Source organism: Hippopotamus amphibius, chromosome 7 (genome assembly GCF_030028045.1).
Source record: "Hippopotamus amphibius kiboko isolate mHipAmp2 chromosome 7, mHipAmp2.hap2, whole genome shotgun sequence".
Classification (NCBI taxonomy): domain Eukaryota; kingdom Metazoa; phylum Chordata; class Mammalia; order Artiodactyla; family Hippopotamidae; genus Hippopotamus; species Hippopotamus amphibius.
The window spans coordinates 45,239,822-45,255,777 of NC_080192.1; the positions used below are offsets into that span (position 1 = coordinate 45,239,822).

General features: G+C 39.5%; 1 protein-coding gene across 2 annotated transcripts in view; it reads right to left on the minus strand.

Moving 5' to 3' along the window:
- TBC1D15 (TBC1 domain family member 15) overlaps nt 1-11,502 on the minus strand; it is an 82,741-nt gene extending 71,239 nt beyond the window's left edge. For both annotated transcript variants that reach the window (XM_057741668.1, XM_057741667.1), the window contains exon 1: nt 11,441-11,502. In XM_057741668.1, the coding sequence (XP_057597651.1) occupies nt 11,441-11,470 (30 nt within the window). In that variant the 5' untranslated portion in view covers nt 11,471-11,502. The remainder of the gene's footprint in view (nt 1-11,440) is intronic.
- Between the last annotated feature and the right edge of the window lie 4,454 nt (nt 11,503-15,956).

Below are 15,956 nucleotides of genomic sequence, written 5' to 3' on the forward strand. Positions count from 1 at the left end.
AAAAGGCAACTGTGAAACACTTAGTGCAGCTAACATCATATACTTAAGACTGAATGCTTTCTCCTAAGATAAGGAACAAGATATGTATGTCCACCCTTATCACTTCTATTCAACATTTTACCTGAGTTTCAGATAATACAATAAAGAAAAAATAAATGACATCTAGATTAGAAAAGAAGTAAAACAACTCATTTACAAATGACATGATCATCTACGTAGAAAATCCATTGCAATCAACATAAAAGCTACCAAAACTATGTGAACTTATTTAGCAAGGATCATGGACTCAAGATCAACATACAAAAATCAACTATATTTCTATAAGCATCAATAAACACTCATAAAGTAAAATTTTAAAATACAGCATTTACAAGAAATCAAGAAATATGAAATACTCAGGTACAAATCTGATAAAAGATACACAAAGAAGGCTTCTGAACTATAAAACATTTCTGAGTGAAATGAAAGACCTAAATAAGATACATACCACATTCAGAATTAATATTGTCAAGATGTCCATCTTCCCCAAACTGATCTCTAGACTGAATGCAATCCCATCAAAATCCCAGCAGGCTCTCTTGGAGATATTAACAAGCTGATTCTAAAATGTGTATGGAGATAGAGCTGTACTCTTAAAAAAATGTGTATGGAAATTCAAATGACCTAGAATAACCAAGTCATCCTTGAAAAAGAGTTAACAGTGTAGCACTAATATATCTGACTATAAAACTCAGTATATATCTATAGTAATCAAGAAAGTGTGATACTGATGTAAAGAAAAACAGATTGCTAGTACAGAATAAAAGGTTCAGAAACAAACATACACATACATGGTAAATTTATTTTTGACAAATACAGCAAAGAAAGGGCAGCCTTTTTAACAGTGTTTAAACACAAGAATATCCATGTGCAAAAAACAAACTTCAATCCATACATCACACAACATATACAAATAAAATTTAAACAGGTCATAGATTTAAATGTAAAATTTAAAACTACAATACTTTAAGAAGAAAATTTAAGAGAAAAATTTGTGTGGCCTTGGCTTCAGCAAAAAAATTTTTAGAAATGATGCCAAAAGCATAAAAAAAAAGATAAATCATTAAAATTGAAATTGAAAACTTCTCTCCAAAAGACACTGTTAAGCAAATGAAAAGTCAAGGCTCAGGCAGAAAAAATATACTTGCAAATCATGTTGTATGTGTAATAAAGGACTTGTATCCAGAACGTAAAAAAAACTCTCAAAACTCAGTAACAAGAAAACGAAGAAAACAATTTATTCAATAAAATAAAATGGGCAAAAGGTTTGAACAGACACTTCACCAAAGAAAGTATAGGTATGACATCACATGAAAAGATGCTCAACACCATAAGCCATTATGGCTACAAACTGAAACCATCATTTTAAAAACCAACATGGCAAATGTATTTGGGGGTGGAGCGGGGAGGGACTGCAGGATTTTAGTTCCCTGACCAGGGATTGAACCCACACTACCTGCAGTGAAAGAACAGTCTTAAACACTGGACTGCCAGGGAAGTCCCCAACATGCCAAATGTTGACAAAGATGTGGAGCAACTGGAACGTTCATATACCACTAGTGAGAATGTAAAATGGTACCTACTTTTGAAAATAGTTTGGCAGCTTCTTAAGATGCTAAACATGCAACTAACATTATGATCCAGCTATTCTAATCCTAGGTATTTGCCCAAGAAAAGAGAAAGCATATATTCATACAAAGACGTATTCATCAGTGTTCACAGCACCTGTATTTGTAACAGCCAAAAGTGGAAAAAACCCAAATGTCTATCAATGCGTGAATGGATAAATAAATTGTGGTATATCATACAACAGAATACTACTTAGTAATTAAAAGGAATTAACTAATGATACATGCAACATGAATGAACCTCAAAATAATTATGCTGAATGGAGACCAAAAACAGAGTACGTACCATATAATTTCACTTATATAAAACTGCAGAAAAAGCAAACTAATCTATAGTGACAAAAAGCAGCTCAGCGGTTGCCTGTCAACAGGATGAAGGCAATTACAAGAAGTCAGCAGGAAACTTTGAGTGGTAGACCTGTCATTATCTTTATTCTGTTGAGGGGTCTATAGTGTATACATACATCAAAAGTTATCACATTTACATGCTATGTGCAACCTACTCTTTGTCAACTGGTACCTCAATAAAGCTGTATAAAAAATAACTTACAGGAAGAGTCTACATAAAAGTAAATACATATGTAGAGATATTTTACTAAAAAAAAAAAAAAGAATAAATAAAAAAGAAAAAGAAGTTGATCCTGCCTCAAAAAAATTTAAAAATCACACCCTACCTGTTTTGCATTGTGGATTAAGTGTCCATAGGGAGCAAAAACTACCAAGGACATTCACAGACTTGCCACTTGGTGGTGTTAAACTAATTATCTAAACTTGATTCAACAAACTTCTATTAGGCACTTACTATGTGTCAGACACCATGGAGAGCAGAAAAACAAACAAGGTAAAGTTCCTTCCCTGTATGTATCTGGCAATGTTATAAAAAGGATAAAATCTTTACACAACCTAGAATATTCTAAACTGTTCCCCACCCTCTTGGGAGGAAAAAAAAGAACAATGTGTGAAGGTACTAAAGAAAGGAGAAAAGTTCTCCATTTGGGATAAAATTGTCTCAGGCCCTTCAAGTTCTTTATTCTTAAATATTTGCTAAGATGCATAAGCAGGTACCTGTAATTATATTTATAAAGCTTCCAATGAAAGCCTGCTGATGGCAATAGAAAATGCTGATTTTTTTTTCCCTTTAGCAAAGGAACCATGTCCAACATAACTCACTAAAGGTGCTCTGGGGACCACAGCAACTTACCTCTAATTTAGCAAAAGTTAGAATGAAGTTGCACAATATAGTAGCAGATAATTTTTTACATTGCTCCTATACTTAAGTGGGATTGGATTTTTATTTGTATTATACTTATTATAATATCTTATTATAATATAATAAAAACTAAAGATAAATGAAAACATTCAACCCAGATATTTGAAATTTACTCTTAGGCTTAGGGATAAAATTCTTACCCTAAATCTCTGCCCAAACCTGGAAATCCAACACCTACCATACACAACATACATTCTTAAACTTTAGCAACTGTGAATTTTATAAGCTAAACTTAACAAGACAGTAACAAAAATTCAGTTTCTTTAAAATCATTCAGCATATAAATAATTTAAACTTTTGGTTAAAGATGGTATCACCAGGAAATGCCACTGTAAGCCCAGAAACCCTAATAAGCTCTACACCCAAATACCTAAGCAACCACTTGGTATCTCCACTTGAGTAACCCACCGGCATCTTACACTCAATATGTTTAATCCTAAACCTGCTCTTCTGATATTCTCAACTAAGACATCTCATTCACCCAGTACCCTAAATTGGCTCTTTAACCACACCCATCCTACCTCCTAAATCCCTCAAATCGTCACCTCTGACACTGACCCCTCATCATTTCTAGCCTGGGTTATTAGAATAACATTCTGGTCTCTCTTCCCCAATCCAGTCACCTCCCAATAACCTGTGTAAACTGTAAAATGTATAACCCCTGCCAAAAATGATCTTAATAAATTGTACATCTCACCATACCACACTTGAGCGTAAAATCCTTCTGACACCACCCTTTACCTCTACAACTATGTAACACCTGACACTCCCCAATACTTCTTGCCTTGGGCCCCTCTGAACTCACCTGTTCCCTCAAAACCTTGTGCCTTTTTGTGTGTGTGCATTCTGTTCCTTCTACCTAGAACACCCTTTTATACCTTCTCTCTGCAGACAACTTCCACTAAGTTCTTCGAAAGAACACAAGCAGGGTTTCCCTGGTAATGCAGTGGTTATGAATCTGCCTGCCAATGCAGGGGACATGGGTTCGATCCCTGGGCCAGGAAGATCCCACATGCCACGGAGCAACTAAGCCCATGCACCACAACTATGAGCCTGCGCTCTAGAGCCCGCGAGCTGCAACTACTGGGCCCATGTGCTGCAACTACTGAAGCTAGTGCACCTAGAGCCTATGCACCGCAACAAGAGAAGCCACCGCAATGAGAAGCCCGCGCACCACAATGAAGAGGAGCCCCCGCTCTTTGCAACTAGAGAAAAACCCATGTGCAGCAATGAAGACCCAATGCAGCCAATAAATAAATAATAAAAATCATTAAAAAAGGAACACAAGTAATAGCCTGTCCAAACATTTCAATCACCCCCATTCCACCTAAGTTTCTTTACTCATACACATTTATTAAGCACCAACTAGATATGGGGAATAAAAGGTGCTGGTAAAAAAACGTACATTGTAAAAAGTGTCTGACTAAACTAGTAATATCATGTAAATCAACGGTCATAGAAAAAAGTGTGATAGAACTAGGCACAGGATCCTGTAGGAGATGTCAAATTCAGTTATTTCTTCCATAGATGTATAATGAATGCCTACAATGTGCCAGACACAGAGTAAGCTTCTAGGTATAAATAAATAAGATTCAGTCACTGCCTTCATAGCAACCTAAAGGGATTAGGACAAGAAAACAAATAATTACAACATATGATAGAGGTATGAATAGGCTGCCACAGCAGACCCTAATAAGTTATACCTAACCTAGATGTAAAGGGTTCAGGCAGGATGAGAAATCAGGAAGACTTTAACTACAGTGACATATAGGCTGAGACCTCAAGAATGGCAATTTTAACTAGAAGAAGGTATGTGTTCTTGGCAGAAGGTATATGTTCTATACAGAGAGCAGTAGTTCAGTACGTGGCTGCAACCCAGATCAGACAGCAGTGACTAAGAGTTTGGAGACAAGAGTAGAGATCAGATCATACAGGGTTTTTGAGCCATGCTTAGGAATTTGGGAGTTTGGAATTTACCCTGAAAAAAATTATTTCCCACTAGAAAGTCATTTGAAAGTTCCAGCAGGGGAATGCCATATCAGACCAGCCTTTTCTAAGCCAACACACCGGCTGCAGAGCCAAGAATGAACAGCTGCAGTCATCCAGGGAGGAAGCAATTCATGGTGCCCTGCACCAAGGTAGTGGCAGTGAGATGAGGAAAGGCAGATGGCTCAGAATGATATTTAGAAGATCAAAATGACAGGACTTCGTGACTGATTAGATGTGGGAGGTGAAAGGAGAGGAGTCAAGGACAAAACAGTGTGTGCGGTTATTCACTGAAACAGAGAATACAGAATGAAAAAAGTAAACAAGTTTTATTTGGGGCACGTTAATCAGTAATGACTGTGTAACTCAAAGAAATGCAGAACACATGTGGTTTTAAGGGTAACCACACAAATTCTGAGAGTGAAGACAGATATTGAGATACTGATGATGATACAATTCTCAATAAAGGGCAGGCAGCAGAACTATTACTGCTTCTTAAAAGCATCAGTGTGGCAAACAATGTCAGACAGGAGGGCAGTATGGGAGATATAACAAGGATTAAATGAATGACTTCTCTTATACCAACAACTACAGACACACCGTAGATTGCACAAGAAACAGTAAATAGATTTCACAAGGATTTCCTTCCACCAAAAAAGTGAAAGTTAAGAGGCTGGGTTACAATTTTTCATTTAGTCTCAGCAGCTACGTCCCATCAAAGCAAACAATATTTGAATTCTTCCCAAAAATGTCATGCTTTTATTAAATCACAAATTGAAATGACTTGTTAAAATTGCAAACTATTGTACTATGTCAAGAATAAAGGACACCAATAAGCACTTCCCAAAACCCCTGCTGCCAGTGCCCCTGTCTCCTCGGTGAGCGACAGCTGCCCCCGCCCCACCTCTGTAGGCAACCCTCCAACACCAGCAGGGTCAGACATTGTATAAAGCCATGAAAGACAAAACTCATCATTACCTGCCAATATGCTCCTTAAGGGAGATGTGAGTCAGACCATGGATGAGCTTAGAAAGACATAAGGACACAGGCGCACAATCACAAAGGGAAGACCATCATGTGAAGACATTTGAAGATGATGGCCAACTACAAGTCAAGAGGAGAGGTCTTCAAAAAACCAATCCTGCTGACAGCTTCTTCTTGGAATTCCAGCCTCCAGAACTGGCACCCCATTGACCAGATCCAACCCGAGACAGAAGACAAGGGAGCCCTCATGGAGCCCAGGCAGGTCAGCCTCTAGGGCTGCGAGCAGGGCGAAGCAGGGTGGAGACGTGATCTGGAAGGGGTAATAGAAGACGTCTGGCCTGACGTCCCTCTTTACATTCCATCTGCTTGAGTCCAGCGCACTGAGGAGCTCACTCCCTTTTACACACACCATGTTGGACCCCGCCTCAATAAATGGCCTTTCCAAATAAAAAAAAAAAAAAAGAATAAAGAACTCAGCACACACAAGGTACTCAAATGTCTGTTAAAGGATGCCAGAAAAATAAAGAAGACATACTCATAATGTACCCTACACCAGAGAAATAAAGAAGACATACTCATAATGTACCCTACATGCTACCATGTTACAAGATCCAGTCCAAGAAAATTCTCCAGGAAAATCTACTAGACACTAAGAATATTAATCTCTCTTAAGTACAGGGTTTCACCGGACTACAAACATATCTAAAAGGAACTGGAAAGGGCCAAATCTAAGCTACAAAATAAATTCTTAATAAGAATGCCATAAAAAAAATCCAATGAATAAATAACAGGTGATTTCCCAATTGTTTCAAGTTATTTTCAATAGGACCAAATCCTAACAATCACAGTAAAAACACAGACCTAGAGTGAAATGCAAATATACTAAAACAAGACTTTTTAACTCCAAAACAAGAGTGCTCGTAGTGAACCCACCTCTCTTCCTCTAGTCCCCCTTCATTTTTTTCTTTCTTGCTCTTTCTTCTGCACTGAATACCTACTACGTGCCAGGATCTATGCCAGATGCAGGTGAAACATTTCAGGCCCTGCCCTCATGAGGACTAGTTAGTCTGCAAGTCTCAAGAAAACTAACATTCACTAAAAATAGCACCACTTCAAAGACCTGAAACTCATACTGAATTTATTTAAACAAAGGGATGGTTTTTCATGAATGTTTTCCTTCTGAAGAACTGAACTCTCTAATCTTCAAGGTGTATCCCCAATGCCTAAAATAGTGCCTGGAAGAAAGCTGGTGCTTAATAAATATTTGTTGAATAAATGAATAAAAGTCAACTGCAACCATCTGAGGCACAGGGTATAAGGCCAAAACCTATTTCAGACTATCGCTTTTCTCCCGCCTTCTCTGTGATAAGTCAACTCATTCCATTAATTCAACTCATTCCATCAATCATCCTAAAGCAGGATAGCCTTTGCAGGCAGCGTCCCTATTTCTCCCCTAAAAATTCACAAGAAGATCTATATGAGAAGATGAGTGTTAGCTGAACCTATTATGGTAATCATTTCACAATACATATAAATCAAACCATCAGGCTGTACACCTTAAGGTTATACAGTGATGTATGCCAATTACTTCTCAATAAAACTGTGGGAAATAAAGATCACAGCCAGGAAAAAAATATTCACAAGAGAATGTCACTCTTTCCCCCCATTTGGTTGACTGTTAAAACATACGGTTCTATACATATGTAGCAACAAAGAATAGCTGAACTCCAAGAACTAATCAGGGTTTATAATCAAACTCAAACCCACTTTCAAAGGCTCAGCTGAGAAAAATATACACATATGAAACACTGAACCCATCCACTCATGTTGACAACAACCTAACCTTGAATTTAGTCAAATCATCAAAGAACTAAATACATCAAATCGGTACCCTGTATTTACTGAACTACTTAACTAGCCATTGGCATAAAACCTTCAGCATACTAATGGGTATTATAGGGTTGTGGTTTGTTTGTTTTTTACCAAAAGGATACAATATATGATCAAATTCATTACAGTATATAGTATAAAGAATCTACAGAAGACTTTACCCTCTGATCTAATCATCAGAAACTAGTTTTTTGGGGTTTTGCTTCTGGTTTTATTTTATAGTGGATCCTGTAATTCTTATTATTGATCACGTTCCCCTCTTTGGCTGCTAGAAAATTTACATCAAAACTGTAGCCCGCTAAAGCATACTGTTTAATTTCCTTTTGCCTTTTTTCCCTCTAATTTATTTTACATAACCATAGTGCTTTAATATTTGTGAGCAGCCTTAATCTCCTTGTAAAAATGGCAGCAAAATTAAACATTCAACTATTTTCAAACCAATAATAACCTTACAACTTTAACACTGTCTGAAAGATCTTCCTTAACAATAGTAATAATAGCAGCTAAAATTTATTAAGCACTTACCTGATGCCAGGTACTATTCTAAACGCTTTGCAAATATTAACTTATTTAATCCTCTCTACAATTCCACGTTGTAGGCCCCATAACGGAGAATAACTATTAGGCCCCATTTTACAAACGAGAAAACTGGTGCACAGAAAGTTAAAAAATTTGCCCAAAGTAACACAGCTATAAAGCAGTGGAGCTATGTTCTGAACCCAAGCAATCAGGCTCCATCTCCTTAATCACTGCCCTACTGTGATGACTTTTCACTCATCAAAAGTATGTGACTTCTAAAACAAGGTATTTTTCAAATCCTAAAATAACATTGAAAATTAGAACTGAGGTAATTTCAAAAATGAAGTTCACATCCATACCAAAAACCATATTCTAAACCTTTAAAATTCTGCCATAACCAACCAATGACTTGCAGGGAAATTAAGATGACGAAGAACACCTACACAGTATCTACTACGCACCTGGCTTTTTTCTAATATATTTACTTATTAATCCTAAAAATCCCATAAAGTAGGTACTATTATCATCCCCATATTACAGATAAGGAAACTAAAGCATAGAGAGGTTAAATAATTTGACTGAAGTCACTAGCAAGTGTGAAGTTAGTTTTTGAAACTAGTTTGGCTCCAGAGTCCAAGCTCTGAACTGTTACCTTACACTGCTTCTCCATATGACAGAGATTAACTTCCTCCCCCCCATCACTTCCTATACTCAAAATTCAAAGCAAGCAAACTAGACTTAGTAGAAAAGTTACTCTGCATCCTAGACCTCAACACCAGGAGATTCTAACTCAACAGAGTTAAGTTGTGGCCCAGCATCTATATTTTTTAAAAGTACCACATGTGATTCTTACACGTCTTGGTTAACATTCACTGCCCTAGGTTTCTAAATTAGACCTTTGGGGTGGGGGGGTGGGAAATAAATAAATACCGAGAGACACTTACACACATATACACACTCTTTTATAAATGTGTGTGTGTGTGTGTGTGTGTTCTTTGCTATTCCCCTTTCCCAAAGAAACACGACTAGGAAGTAGGGAAGCATGAGATAAAGCCAGAAAGGCAACATGGCTTTTTATGCCATGTTAACCAGACTTGAGTACTATTTTAATGGTGACAATAACAAAATTAAGATTTTGTTGGTTTTTTAAAGCAAGTGACAATCAGACTTGTGCATTAGAAAATAACTCCAGTGGCTGTGTAGAGAGGGGACAGTGGGCAAAGAGACTGCAGACAAAAAGAAAAATCAGCCAAGAACTCAAGACTAAATGCCTGAATGAACTAAGCACTGAGAATGAAGAGGATGCAGCAAATTTAAGAAACCTCTTTAAAGTAAAACTGGTAAGACGTGGTTATTGATTAGATGTTGTTATAGAAATGGACATCTCCAAGTTCATTTCACATGCAACCAGGTGAACGATGATGCCATTAAACTAGATCTGAACTTGCTGAGGGAAGAGTAAGTGGGTTTTGCTGGTCATCAGAGAATTATCTGGGAACGGGGCAGTTTTGGGCATGGAAAAATAATTTAGGTGGAGTGATAAGAACTGGTGTAAATTTGCAATGCGTGAGAATAAATGAAGTGATGAAGTAGAGTTAAGAATTAAAAGATGGAGAAGTCAAATTATGAAAGGTGATGGCTGGAAAGAAAGGGTGGAAAAACGCTTATATTTCACAACTCTGCTTCATCATCTCAAGGGTTCTATCAAAATGAATCCACATCTGAGAGAGGGACGTGTAGTTCAAATAGAAAAGATCCTTTCTTGGAAAGTCCTAGATTGGATCAGTCCAGATTAAGAAAGCAAACAAGATAACCTTAAAATATATAGTGAGCCAAGCAGAAGATCAGCATCCACCCTGAAGACAAAACGGACAAGACAACCAGAGACTGTGAAAATCCGAAAACGGTGACCAACCCATTATTTAAAACGCTCAGTAGGTAGAAGTATGTAATTCTTTTTGTAATGCTTTTATTATTTCATGTAATCTTAACAACTACAATACAGAAAATAATGACTGGCACCACATCCATTCCGTAGATAAAGAATACGAAGGACAGAGAAGTCATGTTTGGTCAATTTCCCAAGGTCACACTTCAGGGTAATAGTACTGTTATTCTGGCTGTAGCCCATGCACTAAAGCACAAACGCTGTCAGATAATTCAAAATGGGATGGAGAGCGCAGCGTAAAGAAAATGAGTGAAACTCAAGGAAAAGAGGAAGCGATCTGTGAAAAGTAAACCGTCCTTAGTGTTAGAGGAGTCATTACCCTGCTTGTGAAATACTCCCGCAATGGGAAAGGCTGTCAGTAGCGTACCATGACAGACCTGACTAACAGGCATTAAGATGTGCCCTCGGAACATAAACAGGCACTATGGGATAAAATATCCTCCGCACCTAATCCTAATTCCTATCGAACTACGACGAGGGGGTCAATGATCACCTCCGTAAAAGGGCACCACAGAGTCTCCCAAGGGAATATCGCAGATTTGTCTAGGAAATAAACACCGTAACTAACGCCTTCCTAGACCAGCGTGCGATGTTGTAAATCTCCAGCTCCCTGAGTGGAAGAATGCCCTGCTGTTCACCATCACCAACCACCTCGGCGATCTGGTCAAATGGTTCCAATACACGCTTCTTCTAAGTGCACAGCTGCAAAGCACCTGTTTTCAGCTCCTCCCGAAAAGGACAAAGATGCCTTCACCAGAGTGAAGCAGAGGAAGGCAGAGGCAAGGTACATTAGGAAGAGAAAGAAATCCTGGAGTCCGAAGAGGAGACATAAAGAACTACAGTGAGAGGAAATCGAGCCAGAAAAAGAAAAGAATGGGGCAACCACCTGCCTCTTAGGAAGGCAATACAAATAAAAGCCCCTGACCCTGGGATAGAGCAGACCAGAACAGCGCCGAGGCCTAGCTGGCCTCGGAGCAGGAGCCGGGTCTCTAATTCCCGGACTGAGCCGGTATTCTCGAGAAAACAGCTGACACCAACTAGTCATCTTCTCCTGCATCCTCCACAGGCCATTCCTGATACAGAAAGGCCCTCGCATCCTCCCCGACCGGCCTCCAAGCAGCAGAAGCAGCCCCATCCCGAAGAAAAACAGGAGCATTCCCCGGGGCCGTTACCTACCTTCCCGCTCACAACACCCGCCGCCGCCATCTTTCCTGCGCGTGCTTGTGATGACGTAGCAGCGCCTCACGTGTCTCTCGGACTCAAAACAACATCCGGCAAAACTAGGCTGATATCCGGGCGGGAAAGGGGCGGGGAGCGGCGGGAAAGGCGAGACGTGAAAGGGCGGGGACGACAGGAGCGGCCTGACGCATGCGCGCTGAGCAGGACTCGGAGGCCGCTTGGGTGGAGTCTCTGGTGCATACTGCGCATGTGCCAGTTTATTTTCCTAGGAGGATGTGTAAATTGAAGCGTTTTTGCTTTGGAGTTTGTCTGGGGGCGAGACTGTTGAGCAAGTCGCAGGCCCCTTCAGCTTGGTATGATGAAAAGGACACCATATTGGGAACCAAGCAAACCTGGTCTTGGCTTTCTGGCCATAGGCAAGTCACTTCCACCTTCAGCCTCAGCCTCTCATCTGTAAGACTGAGATAAGGCTGTGGTGAAGATTAAAGGAGTCCCAGCCCTCTCCCCGAGGCGCACACCCAGAGACTTTTCACCTCTGTGTGAAGTTTGTGAAATTGAGTCTGGTAACTGCAACTCACACATGACCAAGAGCAAGGTATTTTGATCGAAACTGTGATAATACTGCTCCCTCTTTGCTCCAGAGTCCAACGCATGTAGCTCACAGCTCCTACACAGTTGCTTAATGGCTGTGTGAGACTGGAAACAAGTTTCTAAATGTATCCAAGCTTCAGGATGGAAAGTGAGAATTACCCATGGAGTGATTGCAAAGATTTCATGGGACAGTGCATATGTGGTAAGATGATTTGTTAAGATATTAAGATAATAATTTGTTTTGTTAGTGCTGTAAAAGAATGCCAGAGAATGATTGGATACTACCGCCGATAGCTCTGGCACAAGATCTGGGACTGCCCTTGCCCCAGAGTGGAATAAAAGGTCCCTTTGTACCGAAACACCTGTGCCCATTGAGGTACTTCTCTCTTAACGCAGTGGAGAGAGTTTAGACGCTTTTGAGGTTGGTTGAGTAAGTGGCAACCAAAGGGAATAACAGAAGAGGAGAGTTGCTTGTTCTGTGAATATTGGGAACCTAATGGGTGAAGGAGGTGGCAAGACCTTAGATGGGAATGGATGTGTAGTACTACTAGGAAGACTGCACCAGAGATTTCAACCATGGCCGAGACCCCATGCCCAAGCTTGGCATTCAGGTGGTTAAACAGCTCACCTGCAAAGGATAAACGAGCTGGGGGAATGAGCATATTAGCAGTCACCAATATTGAGTGCAGACTTGAGGGCCTTCCCCAAATGTACTGGACTAACTATGACCCCTAGAACTTTCATGCAGTCTTAGGTGTGATGTGTAGAGCCATGGTGATGACCCAGATTAAATTTTCCACCCGCTCAGAGTAACAGGGTGTGGTTCCAGAAAAATTTTAATGACGTTTGTTATGCCCTGTGTTTCGGAGAAAAGTTGAAGTCCTTAGTAGAGTACTAGGAATAAAATACTCAATAAATTGTAACTATTATTTATATAATAAGCTTGAAAATTAAAGGCTTCTCACTGAAAATTTGGCACCCTAGGTTCATCAGCTGCTTCTTCATATCTTAAGCCTCATCCTCCAACTGCCCCTTAAATTCTGGTGCTACTCATGGGCTATTCTTAGACTTCCTTTACTTTTTTCTAAAAGCTATTCCTGGGCTATTATCTTCATATCCCGATATCACCACCTTTTAAGTGCTGAAGACTCCCAAATATCTCAAGCTTAAGTCTCTTTCTTCCCTAAAATCTACAGCCTACACCTACTGCCTACTGGACCTTTTTACTTGAATGACCCATCCACACCTCAAAAAATCCTAAATCTTTACTACTCAAAGTGTAGTCTGTAGACCAGCAACACCATCATCATCTAGGAGCTTATTAGAAATGCAGAATCCCAGGTTCCACCCCAGAACTGCTGAATCAAAATCTGTACTTTAACAAATCCCCAGGTGATTTGTGTATACATTAAACTTTAAGAAATATGGTCTTAAATGAAACTTAAATTTTGCTTCTGTTCTCTGAAAATTACTACCATTTGCTGAACTCGAGATGTAGTCAGAACACAGTTTCTCCAAAAAAGTGTTGCTATCCTTACCTCTTTTTGATGTGTCTTCTGGAGAACATCCCCTTCCTATCCCCACTGCCACTCCTACATTCAGGTCTCTCATTACCTCTGGTTTGGATAACTACTGTGGTATCTTAATTCATTCTCTTGCTTTTTGCTTCATCTTCCCCCTCCCCCGTCATTCATATTCCTACCAGATTAATCTTTCTAAAGCATAACATGATCATGTGAACTCCCTGCTTAAAATCCCTTAATGGCTCCCCATTTCTTCAGGAAAGAGTCCAGATTCTCCAACATAGCATAGAAGGTCCTTCATAAACTGTTGCTGTCTACCATTTTAGCTTTATCTTCCCAACTCAGACCCAGTTCTCTAGCCAGAGCCAAATAACTGCTGTTCCCTGACTGTTCATACTGTGTCCCAAGATGACTTCACACTGTCGCAGATTGACTTGTCTTGGATCATGGAACCATCCTTGAGCCAATCACAGTGGCCCAAAGGATATGATATTCTGATTGGCTAGATTTGAATTCTATGCCCACAGCTCCAGTCAAAGTACACAGAATGAGAGGAAGCATAATTCCCAGGGGAAAATCCAGGAACCATTCCAGAAAAAAAGAGGAGTGGCTGCTGAGCAAGCAAGCAGACATCAATCACAGAGGTTCCATTTCTGCACTTTCATGGTGTCACACTGTAAAATACTTGGTGGTTCACTAAACTGCCTTCCTTTCCCTCCTAGGCTATGAAATATTGGAAAGTAGGGACTATGCATATTTTTATATGTGCAACCACCACACCTGGCAGAAATGACTGACCCATAGTAGACATTAAATAAGGGTTTGTTTAATAAATTAATGTCAACTAATTCTCTGTTTAGAAATGGTACAGTTGGGTCTTCCCTGGTAGCACAGTGGTTAAGAATCTGCCTGCCAATGCAGGGGACATGGGTTCCATCCCTGGGCCGGGAAGATCCCACATGCCCGTGGAGCAGCTAAGGCCGTGCATCATAACTACTGAGCCTGTGCTCTAGAGCCTGTGAGCCACAAATAATGAGCCCACGCTCTGCAACTACTGAAGCCCATGCGCCTAGAGCCTGTGCTCTGCAACAAGAGAAGACACCACAGTGAGAAGCCCACGCACCGCAACAAAGAGTAGCCCCCGCTCTCCACAACTACAGAAAGCCGGCACGCGGCAATGAAGACCCAATGCAGCCAATAAATAAAAATAAATAAATTTATGAAAAAAAAACAAAGAAATGGCACAGTTATACCTACATTGAAAAGGAGAGAGACCATTTTCTGTTTTCAGTGATATCTTCTGTCTATATGCAAAGGGAAGAAGGAAGGTCAGGATTTCAATGTCATTTGTTTCTGTTTTAGGTTTTTACTACAGTAGAAGGAAAAAATCAGAGTACACTTACATATAACAAATTGACAGCTTTTTTAAAGCAGCATGCATATAAATTTAATGTTGATAAAGTCATTGTTCCCTATAACTTAAAATAACTACTGTTTTCATGGAAGTGAGTAATTTTATAGTTCCTAAGTTCACTCCCACGAACTATATAGGCATTCACTAATTATAACTTATTCAAAAAGTTGTATTATGCAAAAGAATCTTAAGAAATACCTTAAAGAAACTTTGGACCTGGGCAGGAATTTAGAGATAGTTTCCCAGGTTTTTCAATTGAAGAAACTGGGGCTCTTAAAGATTAATGGTTTGCTGAAGTCATGAACTGCTTTATGGCTGAATAGAGACTTCATCACAGATATGTGTCTTAGTCAGCTGTGCTGCACTGTCTTCTGAAAGTGATCACTCCCCTCTCTGAACTACAGCATTTTAATTAACTGTTCAGTTTGATTCTCTCTCACCTCAGTTTGACTGACCTGTCTGCCTTTCAGGGCTTATCCCGTGTCACCCATCATTTATTAAGATTCCCCTAACATTGCCACCACTCGTTGATCTCTACCTTGCCTGAACTCTTACAACAGTCAGACTAAAAACTTATTTTAGTGCTTAACTGTACAAGGTAATGCCATGAAAAAAGCATAGACTTTGCTGACAGCCAAGAGAATGCTGGAGTTCTCTCGGGATAAATTGAGCAGCTGAAGAAATCAGATCTATACGTATTGACAGTTGGGAATCTCCATTGAAGTGACCCAACCATGTCATTCTACCATGAAGAACAAAACACAACAAGCCACACCTATATTCCTAAAACTTCCTATCAACTTTTTATTCCAATCTCTTAAATATGAACAGATAACCATGGATCACTTCACATTTGAAGAAAATCTTTTAAGTAGAAAGGCAGAGACCAATATGAACAAACCAACAAACAAGCAATTAAAGACAGACATTTTAATTATAATAAATTCCTTTAGAGAGATGAGAGATTTTGCATCCATGAAACAAG